General features: G+C 46.0%; 1 protein-coding gene across 1 annotated transcript; it reads left to right on the forward strand.

The window, feature by feature from the left end:
* Window positions 1–11,678: 11,678 nt before the first annotated feature.
* On the forward strand, window positions 11,679–17,297 carry FOXJ1 (forkhead box J1). The gene is made up of 3 exons (XM_066586581.1): window positions 11,679–11,779; window positions 13,656–14,196; window positions 15,494–17,297. The coding sequence occupies exons 2-3, from the start codon at window positions 13,687–13,689 to the stop codon at window positions 16,274–16,276; spliced, it is 1,293 nt and encodes a 430-aa protein (XP_066442678.1). The 5' UTR covers window positions 11,679–11,779; window positions 13,656–13,686; the 3' UTR covers window positions 16,277–17,297.
* The last annotated feature ends 10,501 nt before the right edge of the window (window positions 17,298–27,798 follow it).

Consider the following 27,798-nt stretch of genomic DNA (forward strand, 5'->3'; position numbering starts at 1 on the left):
GGGGAGGGAGTTTAGCAGAGCTAAACTGTTGAGATGGGCTGTGTTTTTGGTGCGTAAACTCTCTCTCCCTGCCTAATGGTATTCCGGGCTGTGGCGTATACACGTCGCACCCAGGCTGTCTGAATGGGCATTAAAACGGGAGATGCAGTGCCCATGTGAAGGAGTCCTAAATGGTGCAGATTTGGCTGGGTTTTAATTTGCGAATCAGCTGTGGAATTTAGCCCATGTATTTCAAAGGTTGAATTTCATACGGCATAAAGCTGTAGTAAATAAACATGCTGCGGATTCATTGTGTATCATGGGAAGGAGATTTTTTTAATCCCCCTCCACATGGCTTGTATTGTTATTGATGCGGATATTCAACAGCAATTCCACTTGTGAAAATTCCGCAGCATTTCCGAACCGTGTGAAGGCGGCCAAAACCATAAATCATATGTTTACATCTTCCAAGATTGAAAATTGCAATTTTAGTAATTCTCAATATTAACCTGGGCTCACATCAGAGCATCATGCGGGCTACGAGATATACATACGTGGCATGCAGTCCGTATGCAATGTCATTGCATACGGGCTGCGGGCCGCCCATCGCCATGTACTATCTTGGCGTGTATGCACTTATGATTAGGTACTCTATCTATACGAAACCAGTTAGTTACATTCTATCATGTTTCTTCAGCTTTTACCAATAATTGCTATATTTATAATGGCCTTTTATAGTCATCAGCAGTCCCCAATATAGAAATCAGGCCTATAAGAAGACTGTGCAGTGACTTCTCAGTGCACCATAATGTAATCAGACTAGCTGGAGACATCTCACAATACAAGCAAGAGTGTATAGTTCATGTAGCTGCTATGAGGCCCATGAGAAGGGGACCAGCTCCGACTAAACCTATCCCCCTTCTCTATGTGCTCTGTGAGTCTGTACAGACCCCTCTCCACAATCACAGCCAACAAGTGAAGGGGAATGGACCACAGGCATGAGATAACTGGTGGAAGAACAATAGCAAATATCTCCATTTGGGTTGGCTGAAACGGCTTGGTAATTTGATAATGGGATCAGAGATAAGTGGCTACCAGACACTTATGATGCCACTTATTTTTGTAGAAACAATAGGATTATAAGGGTTAAAATCCATCCTGTTGATCCCTGTTACCAAAACAGCACATCAGGGGATGGTCTGCACTACATGGTGCTTTCCTCTTCTAGAAGAGAAGAAACTGCAGTAAGGATCAAGATCTTCTGTGCTAGGATGGTACAAACCAGTACAAAATTCGACGATGTTGCAATGGATTCCCCTCTCTGCGCCACTATATAATAATTATTGTATAAAAGTGTGATTATTAGATGTGGTCACCCATTATGGGATAGTCTTCTTGACCTCTACATGGTGCCTTCCTCTTCTCGAAGAGTAGAAATGGTAATAAGGATCAAGACCTGTGCTGGGATGGTACGAACCAGTATAAGATTCCACTAGGATGTTGCAATGGATTCCCCTCTCTGCCCCACTATAGAAATAGTACTGTATAAATGTATATAGAGTGTCATTATTAGATATGGTCACCCATCAGGGAATGGTCTACTTGACCACTAGCAGAGAATAAACAGCAGCAAGGATCAAAATCTTCTGTGTTGGGACAGTACGAACCGGTACAAGATTCCACTAGGATGTTACAATGGATTCCCCTCTCTGCACCACTATAGAAATAGTATTGTATTATTGTATATAAAGTGTCATCATTAGATGTGGTAACCCATTAAGGGATGGTCTGTTTGACCACTACATGGGAGTAAGGATCAAAACCTTCTGTGCTGGGATGGGATGAACCTGTGAAAGATTCCACTAGGATGTTGCAATGGATTCCCCTCTCTGCGCAACTATATAAATAGTATTGTATAAATGTATATAAAGTGTCATCATTAGATGTGGTCACTCATTAGGGGATAGTCTGCTTGACCACTACATGGTGCCTTCCTCTTCTAGAACAGTAGAAACAGCAGCAAGGATCAAGACCTTCTGTGGTGGGACGGTACAAACCAGTACGAGATTCCACTAGGATGTTACAATGGATTCCCCTCTCTGTGCCACTATATAATTATTATTGTATAAATATATACAGAGTGTCATTATTAGATGTGGTCACCCATCAGGGAATGGTCTACTCGACTACTAGAAGAGAAGAAACAGCAGTGAGGATCAAAATCTTCCATGTTGGGACGGTACGAACCGGTACAAGATTCCACTAGAATGTTACAATGGATTCCCCTCTCTGCACCACTATATAAATAGTATTGTATAAATGTATATAAAGTGTCATCATTTCATCATTAAATGTGGTAACACATAAAGGGATGGTCTGTTTGATCACTACATGGTGCCTTCCTCTTCTAGAAGAGAAAAAACGGCAGAAAGGATCAAGACCTTCTGTGCTGGGATGGGATGAACCAGTACATGATTTCACTAGGATGTTGCAATGGATTCCCCTCTCTGCACAACTATATAAATAGTATTGTATAGATGTATATAAAGTGTCATCATTAGATGTGGTAACCCATTAAGGGATAGTCTGTTTGACCACTACATGGTGCCTTCCTCTTCTAGAGGAGAAGAAATGGCAGTAAGGATCAAGACCTTCTCTGCTGGGATGGGACGAACCAGTACACGTTTCTACTAGGATGTTGCAATGGATTCCCCTCTCTGCACCACTATATAATTATTATTGTATAAATGTATATAGTGTCATTATTAGATGTGGTCACCCATCAGGCGATGGTCTACATGACCACTAGAAGAGAAGACACAGTGGTGAGGATCATTATCTTCTGTGTCGGGATGGTACAAACCAGTACAAGATTCCACTAGAATGTAACAATGGATTCCCATCTCTGCACCACAATATAAATAGTATTGTACAGATGTATATAAAGTGTCATCATAAAATGTGGTCACCCATTAAGGAATGGTCTGTTTGACCACTACTTGGTGCCTTTGTCCTCTAGTAGAGAAGAAATAGCAGTAGGGATCAAGACCTTCTGTGCTGGGATGGGACCAACCAGTACAAGATTCCACTAGGATGTTACAATGGATTCCCCTCTCTGCGCCACTATAGAAATAGTATTGTATAGATGTGGTCACATGGAGGACCACATTAGACCTAGGTCCTAAATTTTCACTTCTTGTCGTCAGCCACTCGGGGAAGCCAATGATTATACTACTGTGGTACAGAACAGCCTGGAAATGGTTAATCCCTGCTGTCCATTCAAGTCTTCTACTGTTTGCTTTCGTGAAATGCAAACTGTGAAAACACACAAGCAAGAAGGAAGCAGGATCTGTTTTAACGTACAGCGAAACCTGCTCCCTTGCTGGTTTGTACACCAGGACAGAAGACGCCTGTGATGTCTGTATCTCCCATGTAAGGTCAGATAAGTGTTTGGGATGAATTATGCTAAATATTCTAACCATACTTGCAAACGCAGCATCATTTCCCCAAAATGCAGGAATCCCTCTATTACCTGAAGCTGGTTATGCTCAGCAATGGAGGTCCACTTAAATGTATACAAGTAGCCAACACAGAGATCCCCATATTCACAGGGTGCCTCGGATATGCATTGCGCATGTTTACTTCAATGGGGAGAAGGGAATATCCCACTGCCAGACACTGCTGAAGCAGCTCATCCCTCAGGGAAACAAAGAGGCAGGAAGAACAAGTGACTGGAATGGGCAATTTCAATTGATTGCTGGCTGACCATTGGTTGGAAATTTGGCGCAGATTATTATTTTTAAAGCACCATTGATTCTAGGGTGTTGTATATATAAGAAGGGTTTCAGTATATAAAGAAAACAATAATAAACATGAATATATGAGTGACTGACTGAGGGCTCATTTCACACAAGCGTATATCGACCGCCTTTTTTTACGGCTGGCCAATATATGGTACGATCTGATGCATTGAATTCCAATGCATCAGATCACATGGCCGTATACCTGTGGCGTAAAAGCGCCCGGCGGCCAATATATCACCGGGCGCTTTCACGCCATGCCAAAAAGATAGTCCTGGAACTATCTTTCTGCCCGAAATACATCAGCCGCTGCATGGGTCCGGAGAAGGGAGGTGGGAGGGAGTTTAGCAGCGTGACTGCTAAATTCCCTTCCTCTTCTTTCTTCCCCTCCGACTGATTGCAATAGGAGGGGGTGGGGCGGAGCGGAGCTGAGCTCAGCACCTCCCATTTTGGCTTAGCCCCGCTCCCGTCACGCTTTTACAAAAAGCTGGAGGGAAAAAGAGCTGGCGGGGGGGAGGGAAGGGGAGGCAACGGCATTGCAGCCTGGGTGTATATGCGCCAGGGCCCGTGCTGTTTACGCGTTTTTACGGCACCGGCGGGCGCACATAAAAACGCCTATGGCCGTGTGGAATGGGCCTGCTACAAAGAGAGAAAGAACCCTCCGGAAGAGGATTTACAATACATATAGTAACATAGTATGTAAGGCCGAAAAAAAAAATATGTCCATCCAGTTCAGCCTATTACCCCCAAACGTTGATCCTGAGGCAGGAAAAGGAAACTCAATGGAGGTAGAAGCCAACTTTCCACATTTAAGGGAAAAAAGATCCTTCCCAACTCCAATCTGGCAATCATAATAATCCCTGGATCAACAACCTTTCCGAAGTAATTAGTGATCATAACATGTAATACTCAAGAAAAGCATCCAGGCCCCTCTTACACTCTTTCATTGAGTTCGTTATCACCACATCCTCAGGCAGAAAGTTCTATAGTCTCACTGCTTTTACAGTAAAGAACCTCCTAAAAGGGAAGGAGGAAGGAGATAGATAGTACATGAGGGTAGAAGGTGTTCATATGGTAGCATAATGGTAGCACAGTCATTGCATGTTGTAAGCTTTTCTGAGAAGCTGTTTTCAGGTTGCTTTTGGTTTTCAAAGGCGGGGGAGAGTCTAATTGTTTAGGGACGATTATGTGAGAAGTGGAAAGCAGAGAAGGAGGTTTTGTGAGGACCAGAGATTACATATGGGGGCGTAGAGGGAGATTAGGTTGGAGATATATGGAAGGGACAGGTTGTGGATGGCCTCATATGTCATTGATAACATTCTGAGCTATATTATTTGGACAATGGGTAGCCAGTAGAGGGATTGGTGCAGGGGAGCAGCAGGGCCGGAGGTGAAGGTAAATTAGTCGGGCAGCACCATTGAGGGTAAATTGGAGGGGCGCAAGAGTGTTGAATAAGAGGCCATAGAACAGGATGCTACAGTAGTCTAGGCAGGAGATGATGTGGGCATGCACCAACATTTTTGTTGACAACAAATTTGGGATATTTTTTTGAGTTGGAGGTGGCAAGGGTTTAGATATATTCTTTGATAGACAGAACAGAATGAAAGGTTATACCAAGGTAGTAGACGTTTGAGTCTGGGTAAAGTATAGCATCATAGACTGAAATTGATAGGTCTGGAGGGCCGGGGGTGTTGATTGAAAGATTATGAATTCTGCTTTCTTCATGTAGAGTTTTAGAAAGCATATCACGATAGACACTCTTTAATTCTGGATAGCAGAAAGGTCGGAAAGGTATGTGAGTGTCATCAGCGTAGAGATAATACTGAAACCAATGGGATTCTATGAGCTGTCCTAGGCTGAAGATATAGGCGGAAAAGAGTATGGGTCCGAGGACAGACCCTTGAAGGACACCATTGGAGAGGACGAGATGAGGAGGTGGTATGAATAAGGGTCACAAAATGTTCAGCTGGAAATGTATGAGGAGATCCAGACAAGAGCAAAATCTTTGATGTGAATGCACAAGAAAATTTGTAACTTGGTTGACTGTGTCAAATGCAAAGGCCAGGTCAGAAAGATAAGCGCAGAGTACTATTGTGAGGCTTTGGCAGTCAGCAGAGCATTAATGACATTGGTTAGGCAGTTTCAGTAGAGTAGTGGAGTTGGAAAACAGATTGGAGTTGGTTAAGGAAGAAGCTTGATGAGAGGAGGGAGAACAGTTCAAGATGCACATGTTCAAGGAGTTTTGAGTCAAATGGGAGCGATGAGATGGAGCGATACTTGAGACTGGTCGAGGGATGACTTCTTGAAGATGGATGTGATGGTTGCACGTTTAAAAGATGAAGTGAAGATACTGGTGGTTAGTAATAGGTTGAAGAAATGGCTTAGTGTTAGGATGAACACAGTGGGAAGGTTGGGGATGAGATAGAATTGGGTCAAGAGCACAGGCGGTGAGTTGAGACTTGAAGAGTAGGCTAGAAAACATTCATTGGTAATGGTGGAGAAAAACATTATGAAAAGGATGAGCGGGATGTAGAGGGTTTGTGGGGAATGTAGGTTTAAGCTTTCTCGGATGTTGATTTTGTGTTTAAAATACATGGCAAAGTCCTTAACTGAGATTACAAATGTGGGATGGATCACTGGAGGAAGCAGAAGGTACTTAAAAAACAGCTTAAGGTCACAAAACAGTTACGATATGACAGTAGCAAAGAAGTTCTAATTTGCAGACCTGAGTACAGACTTTTAGTTGAGAACAGCTTGTTCGCATATAATAAGATCTTCCTTGGTGTGGGTTTCCTTCCAACACCTCTCAGCAGTCTTGGAAGCTTGCCTCATATTTTTCAGCAGATTGGAGAGCCAGGGCTGCTTATTGATTTGTGGCGTTCGGTTGTGGCTGTGGCTGCATCATGAAGTGAAGATATGGTGATATGATAGAGAGTTGTAGAAGAGTCAGAGAGTGTGCGACTGTCAAGACATGTAACGTTTTTGTGTGGGTGTACCAGTTTCTGTACTAGGGGAAAGATGAGGGTAAGAGGGAAGAGAAGAAAAGTTGTGGTCAGATATGAGAGGTGAGTTAAAAAGTTTAGATAGGGCACAGAGAAAGCTAACTACAAGCTTCTGTGTGTCGTTCTTTGTGAATGGCTGTAGATGACCATTCAAAGAAGCCAAAAGGATGAGGTCAATGGTAGGAGAAGTCTAGAGGAAGCTAGATGGTTTGTGTCAATGGGGATATTGAAGTCACCCATAATGATGTTTGTTGGAGATGTCATCTGAAAAGAAAGTGTAGGAGCTAGGTAGTGAAGTAGTTGATAAGGGTGGCGGCAGGGCCTGGCGATCGGTAGGTGACAGCCAGGTGGAGGTTAGATGGGGTAGATGCAGCCAGAGTATACTTCAAAGGAAGGGAGGGGAGAGGTGAAATTTATTGAACCCTCATGGAGGCTGACTCCTCAACAAGGCTGCTTTCCAGATGGTGCAGCATGAGTAAATTGAAGGCTACATCAGAGGGTCTCAGCCATGTTTCCATTAAATCAGATTGTAAGTTGTTTGCAGACAGATGATCATTCTCAATGTCCAATCACTACTAGACATCTGCAGAAAAATGGTTCTATTTTTTAGTATTTTTTTAAATTTCATCTTATCTATTTTTGTCTTTGAAAATCTAATATACAGATGGACTCATTGCTTGACTGAAGATATGCCCTGGTATGTTATACCAAATGAACATATAAACTGCGAGCTACGCAGAGACTACCTTTGACCTGCTTTGTATGGGCACATTAACCCTTTCCAATGCACTGTCTGGCATCTGAAGACATTATGATTTAAGGCTGTACAGCTCCAATGTTGGAAGACATCCGTCGGGGTTCTCTTACTGTATATTGCCAGTCTCTCTGCTGTCGGAGCCTATCCAACGTGTCACCTCATGCAGTACTGGCTTTAGCCAGCAGATAGCGCCGTTGTATGATTGCAGAAAAAGAGTAAGCCTCCTAGGAAAACCAGGATACAAATTGGGTTGGAAAGGGTTAAAGCCTAGAAAATAAAATATCAGGATTTTAGGCTTCGGACAAAACAAATGTGAATGAGCTTAAAGGGAAGTCCAACCTAAAATGGGACTGGTCACGTTTTCTTCTCCTATTAAATGAACGGAGAGGTGAAGGGTTCTCTTGAGAAGAGGAGCACCCTGCTACTTGTTAGAGACGCCACTGACCTCACGGGACAAGCTATGAAATAGAATAAGTGGGGCACCCTCATTATAAAAAAAGATAAATCTAAAAAAATGTATAGAGCACTATGGTCTTTTTATATTTGGAAAGTGCATTTTAATAGGTGGTATTAGGGCAGATACCGGTAAATTGTTCAACAGTTATCTTATATCTATGTCCAACGACCATATACATATAAGGAAGGCTGAAGACTCGGTGGAATCTTACCTATTTTGGTTGTGTGCTGGACAGAATAACAAGTTGTGCATTTGATACAGTCACTTAAGGTGCAGCCGCCGTCACCAAAGGCCCTCTTAGACTGGACGAATGTCGGGCAAACGATGCCCGACACTCATCCCCACACATACTAGCTCCCGTGCAAGTGCACAGGAGCTAGTATCGTTAGCTCCCAGCAGGCAGGCTGCAGGAGATTTCTCTCCTCTCGCTCCCCCGCCCCTCTCCCTTGACATAACACAGCGGCTGTTCAGTACTCAACGGCTGCTATTTACACTGAACGATGAGCGATCAGCTCATCGTCCATCGTTTATGCAGCATAAGCGATGGATGATGAACCGATTGCTCATTGCTCATTCAGTGTAAAAATCTCCAGCAGCTGCCCACCCCCATGTTGGCCGCTCTGTGAGCGAGGCAGCGCTTCTAGCTCCCGTGCAATAGCACGAGCGAGGACACACAGGGACAGGCATCGTTTGCCCAACATTCATCCCGTGTAACCCCAGCTTTACTCGTTGGTGGATCTGAGTAGCCCCCAATGGAAGATAGGTAGAGAAAGATGCAGGACTAGCACTACCCACCGAAATCCAGAAACCTTGAAAAATGCAATTTTCTGGGTCTTTTATACATCGTGTTTCAAGGTGCAGATTCCCTTCATCAGGTTCTCCACTACCTGATGAAGGGGCTTTACGCCTTGAAACGTATTGCATTTGAGACCAATAAAATTGCATTCTTCAAAACTCTGGATTCTGCCTGCTGTCACTGCGAGAAAAGTTTAGCACCAGTCCTGCATTTTCAGTTTAGGGTTACACCTGTCTCACCTCAGTGCAAGTGATCAAAGACAGATAATGAAGGTGAAAGAGAGAAGTCATGCTTATTCCCAGGGGGTAAATTGGTCAATAACACTTAAAAGGATGCTAATGTCCTGCTGTGGGAGATCCAGCACTGAGAGAGGGAAAGAGAGCAGATACAGCGGGAGATAAGACCGGTCCTCACTGGGCTCCTGCTGGGGAAATCATGGGATCTAAAGTGTGATTTTTAGTGGGAAAATCTGTCACAATTGAGACATTTTATCCACCTTATAAGGAAAGGTTTCAGAATAAGTAATAGCCAAGATTAAAATCTGAACTTCACCTTTTTCTTCCTGTACAATTGTAGCGCTTGGGAGAGGAGGGAAACACAGTCTGCTATTAACACAAATCCAGTTAACCCATTTTCCAGGCCACCTTTGCCCACAGTTCAGTTATGTCCGTAGCACTGAATGGGTAAATTGCCTGCAATCCCTTATTATGCAAATAGGTGCCATGTCTTTGGCATACCGCCAAATCACACCGCCCTCCACCTCCCCTAGTATTTTGGGGGATCTTTTCAGATCCCATATTTTGCCTATGGGAAAAAACCCAAATGAATGGGTCTTTTGCAATGCCACGGCACACAGGGGACAGGGCTGTCACCAAGAGAAGAGGAGGGGCGGGTGCTGCGCCTGCCAGGCAGAATAGAGGCCAATGACTGCATTAATAGAAATTGTTTTCCTGGGGCACAGTCTGTAACCCCCACTTCTTGCATCATAAGCATGCATATCACTACCTATCTGCACGCTATTTCTGCATGACATACACCACGCTGGGTATGAGGAATGAAACTACAAAGTCAGGGTGAAACTACAGCCTACATTTAAAGGGAAACCGTCAGCAGAAAATGACTATTATATACATCCCATTTTTGTGTTAAATATATATTTTTTCTGAATTTTTGGCGATTTTTTAATTATTTTTTTCTTTTTTTATTTTCGGGTTACAATTTATATATTATTATATATATATTATTTTAAATCCTAAAATCCCATTGATTTCAATGAGCGCTGCAGTTACAAGCGCCGGCCACTACGCAGGGATCGGAGCAGCAGCTTCTGCTCCGACTTCAGTGTAAACCGGCGCTGTCAGCTCAGGATAGGTCATCAATAGTATTTTGATGGAAAACCCTTTTAACCAGTTAAAGGGGCTGTCCAGGATTAGAAAAATATGACTGCTTTCTTCCATGAACAGCGCCACCCCTGTCCATGGGTTGTGTCTGGTATTGCAGCTCAGCTCCTTTGAAGTGAATATGGCTGAACTGCAATACCACACGCAACCTGTGACAGGTGGGGTGCTATTTATTAGGAAAGAAGCAGCTATTAGAGAAAATATTGTCTGCCTTCACAATGGCGAGAAAATTATTTTTGCGCGATGCAAGAGTACGCAGAAGTATGAAACCCATGCTTTTCCATTACTTCATTCTCATTAGCGATATTTTCTGTCCTGCAATGCTGCGAGATTTGTAAATCGCCGCATGCTCTACCTTTCTGCGTTTTGCTTTTTTTCTTGCCCACGTTTCCCTATGGAACCTCCGATGAATTGCATCGCAGGTAAAAAAATAAATAAATAAATAAATATCGCATTTACGTGCAATTTTTCCGGCTCCCAAAGGATTCTTAAACAAGAATCGCCCCCAAAACAAGACATGCGCCAAACTTTCCATCTCGGACCATCAGTCTGAAAGAAATATCGCTCATGTGAATGAACAGGGTAAGGGTCTGTTCAGATGGCGGAACTTACCACAGAATTTTCCATGTGAATTCCAGCCCTAAAAACTGCGTGAAAATTCACGTCTTTCTGCCTTGGTCTTTGGCGCTGATCCGTGCGTGGTATATTCCTTGTTAATGGGCAAAATCCGCATGCGTTTCCGAGTCAAGAAGTAACAAGGAACTTATTGACGCTGCAACACAATTTTCCGCTTTGGAATTCCTCTCGCAGATTTTGCTAATAGACCGGGCAAATTCCGCGTTCACATCCGCGCCAAAGTCTGCAACATATTTAGTGCTGTGGATTTCGGCGCGGACCTGCATCAAGATCCGCACCGCTTGCCTCAATTTACGTGAATCCACAGCAGATTCAATTGAAGAACTCTGCTGCGCATAATTGCTAATTGGCGAGTAGAGCTCAGCCAAACTTTTCGTCTGATTTGCGAAACGCCAAATTGTTCCCGATCAACGCCCCCAGATTACGTTGGGAGGAATAATGATTTTCTCCGCTGCTCACAAAGTAAAATCTAAATCTCAATTAAATAAACCAATTCACCAATAAGCAATGCCATTCTATTAATTAGCTGCACCAATGGAAATCTGTGAACTACTGTGGATGAATGCTGACATGCACCAGAGGCAGCAGCAGCGCCCCCAGCAGGCAGCAAGAATGCCTCCTCCTCCTCCGCAATCTCCTGCCTTCCTGCCCCTCACCAGCCACATGCCAACATACCAGCCATGTCCTGCCAGCGGCAGCACACAGCCACAGCGGGGCGTGGCCGCATGACTGCGCTCTCCATGGCGACGCTCAGCCAATCAGGACGCTGGAAGCTGTTTACATGGGCGGAACGTTGCCATGGTTGCTGGAGAAGCCTTTCAGAGCCGCTGGTACTTAATGCCTGGCAGCAGACGGTGGTAGATAAGAAAGGAGCTGGCCATAACTCATCTCAGGCTCCTTCCTGCTCCTTCTAGAAGCTTCGTGTCCTCCCTGCAGCCTCCTGATCCAGCAGGTAACAACATACATCCACTTGTCTTAATGCTCGCTAAATAAATGGCATCTTCTAGGGTAGCGCTTGGTTCTGCTGATGTTTACCAGTGTGCAATGGGCATAGGAGAATTAAATGGCTGTGCATTGGCAGGAGGGCACTTAGTGCTTGGCATGGTGGAGGGTGGGCAGACGTGCAGGGACTATAAATAAGACTTTTCCTCAATAGACCAGCTCCTTTAAAAGACTGCCAAAAGTTGCTTGTCCCATCAACAAGGCATCAGTCTTCTGCCCATTACTCAGTGTATAAGTTGCCCAACTTTTTTTCCTTTTACTATTCCTGTATGTTATGTGCAGGAATGTGGTATAATAGCTGAATGGATTGTGAAAGATGGAGAAAGTGGGGCTACTTGGCACTGAAAAAGTTCTAGGAAGTTAAATAACTTTGCCATCTAGAAGCAGATCTTTTATTTTGTTATAAAGGATTCTTACAAACTTTAACAATCACCCCCATCATCCACCTCCTTCTTAGAAATAGAACGCTTGATTGTACTGTATTACATGCTTTATTGTGAAAACTGAAAACTCTTATGGTAGATAGATAGATAGATAGATAGATAGATACAAGGGCCCTCAAGCTGCAGCTTTCAAGCTCTTGTCATACTACAACTCCTAGCACACCCTAGCAGCCTGTGACGTTCTATCAAAGGGTGGGAGCTGTGCTGACATTATGTTAGATGCACCCTGTGTGAGTATTTTTGTTACCCCGTCATAAGAAAAAAAAAATATTGCCACTAATAAGCAGCACGTCTGTACTCTGTTTATGCAAAAAGCACCTCAGGGAACAGAACCAAGCTCATAACATGTATACAGCCATAGAACCAAGCACATAACATAAATACAGCACCAGAGCCAAGCTCAATATATATATATATATATAACAGCATCAAAACCAAATTTCATAATGTAAATACTACACCCAAATCAAGCTCATAGCATACATACTACACCAAAACCAAGCTCATAACATAAATACTGCGCCAGAACCAAGTTTTTATACATTTTATATATATATATATATATATATATATATATATATATATATATATACACATACACACATACATACACACACACGTAAATGTACACAGAGCACTAAGACCAATTTCATAACATAAATACAGCACCAGACAGAACAAAGTTTATAAGCTTATAACATAAATACTGTACCAGAACCAAGATTATATTAAAAAAAAAAAAAAAAAAAAAAATATATATATATATATATATATATATATATATATATATACATACATGCACAGAACACTAAAACCAATTTTATAACATGAATGCAGCACTAGAACCAAACTCATAACGTGTATACAGCCATAGCACCCAGCTCATGACATAAATACATCACAAACCAACCTCTGTACATAGATACAATACTAGAACCAAGCTCATAAACATGAAAACAGCCCCAGAACCAAGCTCATAAATATTAATGCAATAGCAAAACCAAGGGGTTGTATTGCAGTGCAGTCGATGGGCTGACAGCAGCTCCTCAGATCATCAGAGGGGAGGAGAAAAAACTGGGAAGAGTATCTACACAAGATACATGTAGCTCCACAAGATGCTATTGCGTGGAGGAAGATGATCTTCTGGCCTGGTGGCACTAAGGGTAGAGATTGCCTCCAGCCTACATCCTCTTGGTAACCCCCCAACAAGTTGGTGCTTGGTACCCTGTGCGATTACATAGGTCACATGTGGCTAATGCTGGAAGTTGTAGCTTTGCAACAGGCAGGCGACCACTACGCAAAAGTGTAATGTGTGTCACTTCAGTGATAATCCATGATTGGTCCTTTTGTTTCTTCCTTAACATATATGTCATTTTGTTTCAGGAAAAGTCTTCGGACCACTGTGGTTTCCTGAATGTTTGACTTGCCCACTGCTGTCCCCATAGACATGGCAGATAACTGGCTGTCCTACCAGACAGAAGGTGAAGTGGGGCATGAATCCCTGTCCAGCTCAGTGAACCTGGACGACAGTCTGACCAGTCTTCAGTGGCTACAAGAATTCTCCATAATCAATGCCAACGTTGGCAAGACCCCTTCATCTGTAGACCCTCATGGGTACCGCCACTTACCAGGTTCTGCTGCCCCCTGCTCACCACTGGCAGCTGATCCCGCCTGCTTAGGGATGCCCCACACCCCAGGCAAGCCTACATCATCTTCTACCTCAAGGGCTGCTCACCTGGGCCTTCAGCCTATGGAAGAGATTGACTACAAGACCAACCCGCATGTGAAGCCACCATACTCCTATGCCACTCTCATATGCATGGCAATGCAAGCAAGCAAGAAGACCAAGATTACACTTTCTGCCATCTACAAGTGGATCACAGATAATTTCTGCTACTTCCGGCATGCAGACCCCACCTGGCAGGTAAATAACAAAAAAAGGCTTATAAAGCAAGAAAGATGTCATGTGTTAGGACTGACAATATGTCTGTTTATTCAATGATCTCCTATAATTTTGAGCTCTGCAAGACATGGATTGTAGAGGAACATCTTCACATAACTAGCCCTGCATCCAATCAATCTTAATTATGACCTTTTCCCGTAAAGCTGTCATTGGTTCAGTCTTCCTAGTCTTCAAGCAATAAGACATGTAGTTGGCATCTTTCTGCCTTCCACGGTTTCCCCTGGGTATAATTATTCTCTAGTTCGGTGACTGCTGAGTTACTATCTTGTACCTTCTGCATCCCACAGCATCACTGGTGATATATTAACCCCTGTCATCCATCAGATAGAGGTAGTAAAAATGTTCTTTCTCAGATCTGTCAGACAAATAAGGTTTGGTGTTGCTACAAAAATCCAATACAATAGTTAATATATGTGGGCAACAATGGCGGGTCAAAGGAGATTCCCTTGCAGGGTCAGTAACTACACCGCCATATATCAGTGTACTATTAGTCTGTGCATGTCAGCTCCTTCCCTCCCCCTGTTCTGTAGAATCTGTGTGGCCCTGACATTGCATTGTCTCCTGGTAATAGATGGCCCTTGGGAGGGACCAGACCAGACGGGTTTATGGGAGACATCTTGTACAGTGAGGTGGGAGGAGAAGATTACCGGAAAAGGGGGAAACTAGACGTAAACTCCCTCCCGCAGCTTCTTTAAACAAATACATCTATCTATTGATCTATCCATGTTTTGTGTCCCAAGATTGGAAAGAGGCCTCCAAGACCATAAACTTTCGAGGAGGCGGATAATTAAAAACTACTCCCCCTGCTTGTCCCAGACTTTACTGGTTTAATTAAACCTTGGTGGTAGGGGGGCATCCCAGACACACACAGGTGGTGAGGATAGAGACCGCTGAGGCAAGAATGATAAATATGTTTAACTGGCAAAGCAATAAGCAACCAGAGTCCAAGAAGGGAGGGAGAAAAGGGAGAAGTGGGGGCTGTGTCCATTTTTTTTTCTCTTCTTGTAAACTTTCATTACACAGTAAATAGCGGATCAGGAAGATCCGGGAGCCCCGTGGTTCGGAGGGGTGGACTTAGGGCAAAGAAAGCATGTAACCATTTAGATGCCTATTTTATTTTTCTAGATGCTACTATAATACGATCTTCTTACCCAAATGAAAGTTATGGCTGTTCCTTCGGGAATTTAGCCGAGTTGGATAATGACTCTCTCATGCTTGACAATAATATTGACCCGTCTCTGATCTCTTCCCTTTGTAGAATTCCATCAGACACAATCTTTCTCTGAATAAGTGCTTCATTAAAGTTCCTCGAGAGAAAGACGAGCCAGGAAAAGGTGGGTTTTGGAAGATCGATCCACAGTATGCTGACCGGCTTATGAATGGTGCCATTAAGAAGAGACGACTGCCACCGGTCCAGATCCACCCAGCCTTCGCTGGAGCTCAATCTGTATCCCCCGACAATAATATGGGCTCTGTCTGGCCTTTGAATATAAGCCCCGAGTCCCACCAGCTGCTGAAGGAGTTTGAGGAAGCCACAAGTGAACACGTATGGAACCTCACAGAAAACAAAGGTCACAAGCGCAAGCAGCCATTGCCTAAGAGGATGTTCAAAGCTCCCCGCTTAGCCAGTTCCCCAATGCTATCCCATGATGACCAGACAGAACTCGGACCCCTAAAAGGAGATTTCGACTGGGAAGTCATTTTTGACTCAAACCTCAGTGACAACTTCTCTGCATTTGAGGACCTAGAAGTTACACCACCATTGAGCCCAGTCAGCCAATCTGTTGACCTCACAGTCCACGGTAAACACATCGACTGTCCTCAGCAGTGGTATCCGATGGGGCAGGATCAAGTAGCTGTTCAGAATAGCTTGGATTTTGATGAGACATTCCTGGCCACCTCGTTTCTCCAGCACCCATGGGATGAGGGCAGGAATGACTACCTTTCAAACTCTTCCAACCTGGACCAGCTGTTTGATCTCAATGAAGAATTCCCTCCAGGACTCCATGACTGGAACTCCATGGGTTCCTATTTACAATAATTGGGCCTTCTTGGACAATGAAAGACTTGTGTTCCCTATTTACTTACATATAGATATACCAATCCATTTTTGTATTTCCATTTATCTGACCCTGACCTTGAACTCTTGTAACGAGGAGAGCGTTCAGACGTTTACATGTCTAGCAAAGGGATACAGAGCCTTCAGTCTAAGACCACTTCTCTACTGAATCCGTGAGGAGAAGGTCTACAGGACAGCATGAAGTCTGGACATAGAAGAAGACCCCTTATTCCTCAAATCACATGTACAGTACTTAGCAAAGAGACAGAGAAAAGATAAAACTTTTGTACTTATTTTTCTACAGATAAAAGCAAAAAAAAAAAAGAAAGTTATGTTTTTGAAAATGGTATGGGTTAAATTCTGACATCATTTCTGGTGGACAGTCGGAGATAAGTAATATCGCATGAATGAGTGATTCTTGACAATGTGCAATGTGTTCTCTCAAATCGGATTTGGTTTGTACTGACCTCCAGCAAATTCATGATGACCACAGGTTATTTGGCCACACGGGCATTTCATGCCTCTGTTTCCTTATATTTCTATTGGTTGGATGCCAGATCAAACCATGTAAGATATAAATATATGTATAGTCGGGTGTTACGCAAATGGGTGCTGCTAGCAGTTTTTGGAGTTATACAAGAGGTGTATTGTTAAGAATATTTTCAAGCCTTTGCTGCCAGAGTCCTCAAAGTGTTGCATACTCCTCTGGTGTTAAGAGTTAAGTAGATGGCCTCACTTGGATTCTGATACGTGGAAGGGAAACAAATGTGCATGTGTGCGTGTATGTGTGCATGTGAATAGAATTGGCACCAGTGAACAATAAGGAGTTTATGACTGTTCACCGTCTATTTGAATGGCTTAAACATTGTTATGCAATTTCAGTTGGGGTGGGAATCAGGGTTGAAGACTGAGAACATTGAAATACAGCACTCTTGTATGGACATTGAAGGTGCATTGAATTTTCTCCTGTGGATTTAAATAAATGCATATTTCTTCAAATGAATGGCAATATGGTTTGGTATCTTTATTGGCATTACCGCACTGAAAAGAAAAACTTCAATAATTCAAGATCCAGCAGCAGTAGAGAACTGCAGGCCAAACAAGTCTCATGTATAAAAACACATACAAGAGTAACAGCATACACACACATTTATGTCTCACTACTACCCATTAAGCATAAAATATACCATACTACACGGATTGTCTGGTTATAGGACAACATGCCGCCTTTAGTGCCACTCGGTGCTAAAATAAGAAGAGGAGTACTACTTAACTGTTTTCGGCCACTGTGATCCAGCACTGCAGTTCCGCTGTGGTCCCGTTGTTTGTTGTGACAGGTGTCACCAGAAGTCAGGTGACCACTGCCGCCAATCAGAAGCTGCAGAGTTATGTTCCCAAACTCCTGGTATTATACCGTTGATGCAAGGAGAACAAGTGGTGATGCTGCAGCCTTGGATTGACAAATGTTGGGACCACAGCGTGGCTGCAACACTGGATCATGATGGCAGAATACAGGTAAGTGCTGCTCTTCTTAATTTAGCTCAGGGGGCATGCTGTCCAGTAACCGGGCAATCCATTTAAGTACTTCATTTATGAATGCAAAAAACTGATCCGTTGATGGATTCAAATCATTCCTATGGGGCAAACTGATAGCAAGTTGCATCAGTCTTCAAACTACCAGGACCTGGGCCCCCAGGCACTAAATCCCATGAGCCTCTCATGAGCCATGATACACTTGGTTTGGTTATTAAATTGCATTGGAGGAAAGATCCCCACTAAGGCCCAATGTCCACTGGCGGATCTGATTTGCGAAATCCGTGTGGGTCACCTGCGCAGAAGATCCGCAAATCAATCCGCCCATAGGGAAGCATGGGCGTTCGCACATGAATTAAAGCATGGCACTTCCACATACATCTGCAGTGAAGACAATAGATGACCCGCACAGGCACGCAGATGACCCGTACAGGTAAGCAGTGTCTTTCGCCACAGGCAGGGTTGGATTCCGCTACGGGCTACAGCATACGGAATCCGATCTGCCCGTGGAAATTGGGCCTAATGCAGAGGGCCACATTTTCATATTTTCAAGGGTCTTAATAAAGCATAAGGTATTTCCATCTGACACATTTATGGAATAATCAATAGTATATTTAAAAAATGTCTGATAGCTGGGAGTCTCAATTCCAAGATCTACCTATTGGAGAAGGGGATCCCTTGCTCCTCTTTTTAGAACTTCATTGGGGGAAGTTACTGCTAAACTATTTGTATTGTAGTTTAAGGGGCTTGCAGAAACAACTGAGCCCTTTACAATTCCCACAAAGTACAACACAGAGAGGTGCACTCATGAGCGGCCAAATCTCCATCTCATCGTTTACTCTTTGGAGTGTCAGCCATGGGGTCGCACAGATAGCTGGGGTGACACAGAGCAGCATTACAAGGTGCATGCAATTCCTAGACCGCAGGACGTGAACCCCAGCCCTAATCTTACCTGCTAGTGATATGTTTTTGACAATAGTCCTAGTAATGCTATGACCACCCAGGTAGCACTAGTCTGCTGCTAGCAGCTGGGTGTCACATGCAAGTGGACCTAGACAGACACATGTAGGCAGTTGCATGTCCGCTGGTTGGGGAACACTGCATTGGAAGAATACTTATTGGTTCCATTTTTTGCAGGCCTGACAATTAAATGTGAACAGTCTTGTAACTCACTAATCGTGCGTTCTTACATAACTGGTACCACTTGCAGCTGGGCGAAGTCTCAGACGCAAGCAGTAAGTGCTATGTGGTAACGCATCCTAAGATCCCGTTGCCCTAATGTGGAATACTCAGTCCAACTTTGCTGTCACCTGTTTTTTTCTATTAAGGCCAATGGGGCGAGGGCAATTGCCAGCAAAATAAGTTTACGGTTCGTTTAGATCCATGTAAAAAAAGGTAAAAACTAAAGTACGCAAATGTGAGACCAGCATTACACTTCCGAAACTTGGCAATATCCTTTTCAGCAAATTATTGATGACTATTGCCAATTCCCGAAAGCAACCCAGGTGCATACAGATGTTCTTCATAGACCTAGTGATGTTTGTATGGACAAAGTAGTAAGGGCTATTACGATTCTAGTTGATAAGGTCGAAAAAGTCCATCAAGTCCAACCTATAATCCTACTGTGCTGTTCCAAAGAAAGACCAAAAATTCCATAAGGCAGATGTCAATTTCCCAATATTAGGGGGAAAAGTTTCCTTCCCAACTCCAAATATAACAATCAGAATCAATCATGGTGCCCTGTAGCCAACAACCTCTCCACTTCTCGCCAATTCACGTAATTATTGATGACACTATGCCATGAGATCTGCTGCCCCCCCCTTGTTACTCAAATTTCTCCTACTTGCAGAAGAACGAACTCATCCAACAGTAAATTCAATAGACCAGCAGTAGAGACGTGTTTTGCGGGGGCGGGTGTTCATTTCAGATCTGAGTTGACTGGTTTCTAATGGATCTACGAATTCAATGGGGGCAGAGTGCAAGTTAACAGAGACGGTTACCAGAGAAATGCGGAAAATGTGGCTAAAACCAAGGCTTAAATCCCATTACCGTAATAAGTCTGGTAGTCTGTGTGACCTTAGAGAAGATGGGGGTTGGGAGGTAGCGAGGCAAGAGTGACTTTGATTTTTGCTTGGAAAGGTCATGGGAGCACGGAAGGGACACTAAAAGATGGAGAGTAGAACCAAATGACAAGAAATAAACTGCAGATATAAAGCTTTCACAATATAAGGAAATCAATCATGGGTAGATACAGATTATTAAAGGACTCACTGGCTGTTCAATACTAAATACATAGACAAGTGATATAACCTAAAGTAACCCATTTGGCCAGATCCAATCCAATTCGGTTACAAGCAATTCTGACTTGCAGATTCCTATTAGCTTTAAAGGTTAACAGACATGCAGGTTTATAGTGTATATCTAAGAAAAATGTGCTATTTTTTGTCTGTCTGACTGGACTTGTATAAGTGGGGCCTGGAGTTAAAAGGGCTCAGCGGCAACAGACCCCCACAGTCTGAGGGAATCAAGTCATATTCTCGCTTTCTGCTCCCCTATAATCAGGGGCGTAACTATAGAGGGTGCAGGGGATGCGGTTGCACCCGGGCCCAGGAGCCTTAGGGGGCCCATAAGGCCTCTCTTCTCCATATAGTGAGCCCAGTACTATGAATAAAGCATTATAGTTGGGGACCCTGTTACAGGTTTTGCATTGGGCCCAGAAGCTTCTAGTTATGCCTCTGTGCAGCATGGTTTAGGTATGGGTACGGGTACAGATACAGATAGAGGGGGGGCCCCAGCTCACCTTTTGCATCAGGGCCCCTGAGCCTTTAGTTACACCCCTGCCTATAATGATTTGTTCCAGAAAGTGGAAGTTGAATGTTGTAAGCACAAGAACCTGGAAAAATAAGTAATGATCCTTTTACATGGGTCGATTATGGGGCCTGAGCATTCCTCGGAATGCTCATTCACTCGCTAATCAACCCATGTTAGAAAAAATGAAACGAGCACCACTCGGCACGTGTGTTGATTAGAGATGAGCGAACGTACTCGTCCGAGCTTGATACTCGTTCGAGTATTAGCGTGTTCGAGATGCTCGTTACTAGAGACGAGCACCACGCGATGTTCGAGTTACTTTCACTTTCATCTCTGAGATGTTAGCGCGCTTTTCTGGCCAATAGAAAGACAGGGAAGGCATTACAACTTCCCCCTGCGACGTTCAAGCCCTATACCACCCCCCTGCAGTGAGTGGCTGGCGAGATAAGGTGTCACCCGAGTATATAAATCGGCCCCTCCCGCGGGTCGCCACAGATGCATTCTGACAGTGATCAGGGAAAGTGCTGCTGATGCCGGAGCTGCTATAGGGAGAGTGTTAGGATTGATTTTAGGCTTCAAGAACCCCAACGGTCCTTCTTAGGGCCACATCTGACCGTGTGCAGTACTGTTGAGGCTGCTTTTTGCAGTGTTGCACATTTTTTTTTTTTTTTGTATATCAGCCGTGCAGAGCATTGCGTCCAGAGCATTGCGTCCTGCAGTCATTTTACATAGTCCACGGCCAGTAGTGGTGGTGAGGCAGGGACAGTGAAAGACATATCCAGTCTATATAGGCAGTGGGCTTTTCCAAAAAAATTTGGGAAAAAAAATCTGTTTGGGCTGCCTGTGACCGTCCTGACTGTACTGCGTCTCTGCTGGGGGTAGTTGTCCTAATTCATACGCAGCCAGCTAAGTGTTACAGCAAGCTTGCGCAAAATTCTTTCCTGCCTCTGCGTTGCCTCTTACATCACTGCTGTCATCCTGTCCAGAGTGAAACAGTCTGCAGTAATTTTACATAGTCCACGGCCAGTAGTGGTGGTGAGGCAGGGACAGAGAAAGACATATCCAGTCTATAAAGGCAGTGGGCTTTTCCAAAACAATTTGGGAAAAAAATCTATTTGGGCTGCCTGTGACCGTCCTGACTGTACTGCGTCTCTGCTGGGGGTAGTTGTCCTAATTCATACGCAGCCAGCTAAGTGTTACAGCAGGCTTGCGCAAAATTCTTTCCTGCCTCTGCTGTGCGTTCCGTAAGCGAAGTCAGCCTCCAACCACAGGCCAATAAGCGGCACATTTAATTACAGCGTTCTGTTTCTGCACTACTGGTAATACAGCATGCTGAGGGGTAGGCCTAGAGGACGCGGGCGCGGGCGAGGACGCGGAGGCCCAAGTCAGGGTGTGGGCACAGGCCGAGCTCCTGATCCAGGTGTATCGCAGCCGACTGCTGCGGGATTAGGAGAGAGGCACGTTTCTGGCATCCCCACATTCATCTCACAATTAATGGGTCCACTCGGTAGACCTTTATTAGAAAATGAGCAGTGTGAGCAGGTCCTGTCGTGGATGGCAGAAAGTGCATGCAGCAATCTATCGACCACCCAGAATTCTGCGCCGTCCACTGCTGCAACTCTGAATCCTCTGGCTGCTGCTCCTCCTTCCTCCCAGCCTCCTCACTCCATTACAATGACACATTCTGTGGAGCAGGCAGACTCCCAGGAACTGTTCTCGGGCCCCTGCCCAGAATGGGCAGCAATGGTTCCGAATCCTCTCCCACTGGAGGAGTTTGTCGTGACCGATGCCCAACCTTTGGAAAGTTCTCAGGGTCCGGGGGATGAGGCTGGGGACTTCCGGCAACTGTCTCAAGAGCTTTCAGTGGGTGAGGAGGACGATGACGATGAGACACAGTTGTCTATCAGGTAGTAGTAATTGGAGTAAGTCCGAGGGAGGAGCGCACAGAGGATTCGGAGGAAGAGCAGCAGGACGATGAGGTGGCTGACCCCACCTGGTTTGCTACGCCTACTGAGGACAGGTCTTCAGAGGGGGAGGCAAGTGCAGCAGCAGGGCAGGTTGGAAGAGGCAGTGCGGTGGCCAGGGGTAGAGGCAGGGCCAGACCGAATAATCCACCAACTGTTTCCCAAAGCGCCCCCTCGCGCCATGCCACCCTGCAGAGGCCGAGGTGCTCAAAGGTCTGGCAGTTTTTCACTGAGAGTGCAGACGACCGATGAACAGTGGTGTGCAACCTTTGTCGCGCCAAGATCAGCCGGGGAGCCACCACCACTAGCCTCACCACCACCAGCATGCACAGACATATGATGGTCAAGCACCCCACAAGGTGGGACGAAGGCCGTTCACCGCCTCCGGTTTGCACCGCTGCCTCTCCCCCTGTGCCCCAACCTGCCACTGAGATCCAACCCCCCTCTCAGGACACAGGCACTACCGTCTCCTGGCCTGCACCCACACCCTCAACTCCGCTGACCTCGGCCCCATCCACCAATGTCTCTCAGCGCACCGTCCAGCCGTCGCTAGCGCAAGTGTTGGAGCGCAAGCGCAAGTACGGCGCCACGCACCCGCATGCTCAAGCGTTAAACGTGCACATAGCCAAATTTATCAGCCTGGAGATGCTGCCGTATAGGGTTGTGGCAACGGAGGCTTTCAAAGGTATGATGGCGGCGACGGCCCCGCGCTACTCAGTTCCCAGTCGCCACTACTTTTCCCGATGTGCCGTCCCAGCCCTGCACGACCACGTCTCCCGCAACATTGTACGCGCCCTCACCAACACGGTTACTGCCAAGGTCCACTTAACAACGGACACGTGGACAAGCACAGGCGGGCAGGGCCACTATATCTCCCTGACGGCACATTGGGTGAATTTAGTGGAGGCTGGGACAGAGTCAGAGCCTGGGACCGCTCACGTCCTACCCACCCCCAGAATTGCGGGCCACAGCTCGGTGGTGGCATCTGCGGTGGTGTATGCTTCCTCCACTAAACCACCCTCCTCCTCCTCCTACGCAACCTGTCTCGCAATCAAGATGTGTCAGCAGCAGCACGTCACCAGCAGTCGGTGTCGCGCGGTGTGGCAGCACAGCGGTGGGCAAGCGTCAGCAGGCCGTGCTGAAACTACTCAGCTTAGGAGAGAAGAGGCACACGGCCCACGAACTGCTGCAGGGTCTGACAGAGCAGACCGACCGCTGGCTTGCGCCGCTGAGCCTCCAACCGAGCATGGTCGTGTGTGACAACGGCCGTAACCTGGTGGCGGCTCTGCAGCTCGGCAGCCTCACGCACGTGCCATGCCTGGCCCACGTCTTTAATTTGGTGGTTCAGCGCTTTCTGAAAAGCTACCCACACTTGTCAGACCTGCTCGGAAAGGTGCGCCGCCTCTGGGCACATTTCCGCAAGTCCCACACGGACGCTGCCACCCTGCGCACCCTGCAACATCGGTTTCATCTGCCAGTGCACCGACTGCTGTGCGACGTGCCCACACGGTGGAACTCTACGCTCCACATGTTGGCCAGGCTCTATGAGCAGCGTAGAGCTATAGTGGAATACCAACTCCAACATGGGCGGCGCAGTGGGAGTCAGCCTCCTCAATTCTTTACAGAAGAGTGGGCCTGGTTGGCAGATATCTGCCAGGTCCTTGGAAACTTTGAGGAGTCTACCCAGATGGTGAGCGGCGATGCTGCAATCATTAGCATCACCATTCCTCTGCTATGCCTCTTGAGAAGTTCCCTGCAAAGCATAAAGGCAGACGCTTTGTGCTCGGAAACAGAGGCGGGGGAAGACAGTATGTCGCTGGATAGTCAGAGCACCCTCCTGTCTATATCTCAGCGCGTTGAGAAGGAGGAGGAGCATGAGGAGGAGGGGGAAGAGACAGCTTGGCCCACTGCTTAGGGTGCCCATGCTGCTTGCCTGTCATCCTTTCAGCGTGTATGGCCTGAGGAGGAGGAGGATCCTGAAAGTGATCTTCCTAGTGAGGACAGCCATGTGTTGCGTACAGGTACCCTTGCACACATGGCTGACTTCATGTTAGGATGCCTTTCTCGTGACCCTCGCGTTACACGCATTCTTGCCACTACGGATTACTGGGTGTACACACTGCTCGACCCACGGTATAAGGAGAACCTTTCCACTCTCATACCAGAAGAGGAAAGGGGTTTGAGAGTGAGGCTATACCACAGGACCCTGGCGGACAAACTGATGGTAAAATTCCCATCCGACAGTGCTAGTGGCCGAAGGCGCAGTTCCGAGGGCCAGGTAGCAGGGGAGGCGCGGAGATCAGGCAGCATGTACAGCACAGGCAGGGGAACACTCTCTAAGGCCTTTGACAGCTTTATGGCTCCCCAGCAAGACTGTGTCACCGCTCCCCAGTCAAGGCTGAGTCGGCGGGAGCACTGTAAAAGGATGGTGAGGGAGTACGTAGCCGATCGCACGACCGTCCTCCGTGACGCCTCTGCCCCCTACAACTACTGGGTGTCGAAGCTGGACACGAGGCCTGAACTCGCGCTGTATGCCCTGGAGGTGCTTGCTTGTCCTGCGGCTAGCGTCTTGTCAGAGAGGGTGTTTAGTGCGGCTGGGGGAATCATCACAGATAAGCGTACCCGCCTGTCAACCGACAGTGCCGACAGGCTTACACTCATCAAAATGAACAAAGCCTGGATTTCCCCAGACTTCTCTTCTCCAACAGCGGACAGCAGCGATACCTAAACAATACGTAGGCTGCACCCGCGGATGGAAGCATTGTTCTCTATCACCATCAAAAACGTGGACCTTTTAGCTTCATCAATCTGTGTATAATATTCATCCTCCTCCTCCTGCTCCTCCTCCTGAAACCTCATGTAATCACGCCGAACGGGCAATTTTTCTTAGGCCCACAAGGCTCAGTCATATAATTTTTGTAAACAATTTTTATACGTTTCAATGCTCATTAAAGCGTTGAAACTTGCACCTGAACCAATTTTTATTTTAACTGGGCTGCCTCCAGGCCTAGTTAGAAATTAAGCCACATTAACCAAAGCGATTAATGGGTTTCACCTGCCCTCTTGGTTGGGCATGGGCAATTTTTCTGAGGTACATTAGTAGTGTTGGTACACCAATTTTTTGGGGCCCTCGCCTACAGTGTAATCCAATTAATTTTTTGCCCACCTGCATTAAAGCTGACGTTACATCAGCTGTGCTGGGCACTGCAATGGGATATATTTATGTACCGCCGGTGGCTTCCTGGCACTCACCCATGCTGTCGGTCCACACGGAGTTGTAACTGCATGTGTCCACTTCTAAAGAACCCCAGTCTGACTGGGGCATGCAGTGTGGGCCGAAGCCCACTTGCATTAAACATGACATTACCTCAGCTGTGCTGGGCAATGCAATGGGAGTTATTTATGTACCGCCTGTGGCTTCCTGGGACCCTCCCATGCTGTCGGTCCACACGGACTTCACAATAGGGAGTTGTACCTGCCTGTGTCTACTTATAAAGAACCCCAGTCTGACTGGAGCATGCACTGTGGGCCGAAGCCCACCTGCATTAAACATGACATTACCTCAGCTGTGATGGGCAATGCAATGGGATATATTTATGTACCGCCGGTGGCTTCCTGGCACCCACCCATGCTGTCTGTCCACAGGGACTTCACAATAGGGAGTTGTACCTGCCTGTGTCTATGAATTAAAAACCCCGGTCAGGTTGGGGCATGCAGTGTGGGCCGAAGCCCACCTGCATTTAATCGGACGTTAGCTCTGCTGTCTAGGGCACTGCAATGGGATACATTTATGTACAGCCGGTGGGTTCCAGGGAGCCACCCATGCTGTGGGTGCACACGGAATTCCCATTGCGGAGTTGTACCTGCCTGTGACTATTTATAAAAAACCGCGGTCTGACTGGGGCATGCAGACACCTTGACAGAATGAATAGTGTGTGGCACATAGGTTCCCCATTGCTATGCCCACGTGTGCAGCTCCTGATGGCGGTGGCACAGGATTATATTTCTCATTGCTTCTGTACAGCATTGTGGGCTATCGCCCCGCCCCTTTTAAAGAGAGTCGCTGCCTAGCCGTGCCAACCCTTTGCAGTGTGTGCCTGCAGTTCCTCCTCATGGCAGACGCACTTATAAATAGACATGAGGGTGGTGTGGCATGAGGGCAGCTAAAGGCTGCGCAGGGACACTTCGGTGTGCGCTGTGGACACTGGGTCGTGCGGGGGGGTTGGGCAGCATGTAACCCAGGAGAAGTGGCAGTGGAGTGTCATGCAGGCAGTGATTGTGCTTTGTTGGAGGTAGTGTGGTGCTTAGCTAAGGTATGCATTGCTAATGAGGGCTTTTCAGAAGTAAAAGTTGTTGGGAGAGGGGGGGGCCACTCTTGCCGCTATTGTGGCTTAATAGTGGGACCTGGGAACTTGAGATGCAGCCCAACATGTAGCCCCTCGCCTGCCCTATCCGTTGCTGTGTCGTTCCCATCACTTTCTTGAATTGCCCAGATTTTCACAAATGGAAACCTTAGAGAGCATCGGCGAAATACAAAAATGCTCGGGTCGCCCATTGACTTTATTGGGGTTCGTTACTCGAAACGACCCCTCGAGCATCGCGAAAATTTCGTCCCGAGTAACGAGCACCCGAGCATTTTGGTGCTCGCTCATCTCTAGTGTTGATGGGTGCTGGTGCTCGTTACATCGGGCTGAAATTTTGGCCTATGTAAAAAGGCTATTACCACTAAACACCTCAACGCCTCCACAATCCATGACCACCAGGGATGCTGGTATTAACTTTTTCACTACCCTTGACCACCAGGGAGGATTGTCATTAATCCATTCCCTATGCTAGTACACAAGTGAACTGGCATTAACCCTTTCCGTACCATAGACCATCAGGGAGGACTGGCATCAATAGCTTCCCTACCCTAGTTCATAAGTCAACTAGCAATAACCTTTGCAGTACCCTAGACCACCAGGAATGCTGATTGCTATAAACACATTTTCTACACTATTTAAAGGGGTTGTCCCGCGGCAGCAAGTGGGTCTATACACTTCTGTATGGCCATATTAATGCACTTTGTAATGTACATTGTGCATTAATTATGAGCCATACAGAAGTTATAAGAAGTTTTTCACTTACCTACTCCGTTGCTAGCGTCCTCGTTCCCATGGAGCCGACTAATTTTCGCCGTCTAATGGCCAAATTAGC

Source organism: Eleutherodactylus coqui, chromosome 13 (assembly GCF_035609145.1).
Source record: "Eleutherodactylus coqui strain aEleCoq1 chromosome 13, aEleCoq1.hap1, whole genome shotgun sequence".
Lineage (NCBI taxonomy): Eukaryota > Metazoa > Chordata > Amphibia > Anura > Eleutherodactylidae > Eleutherodactylus > Eleutherodactylus coqui.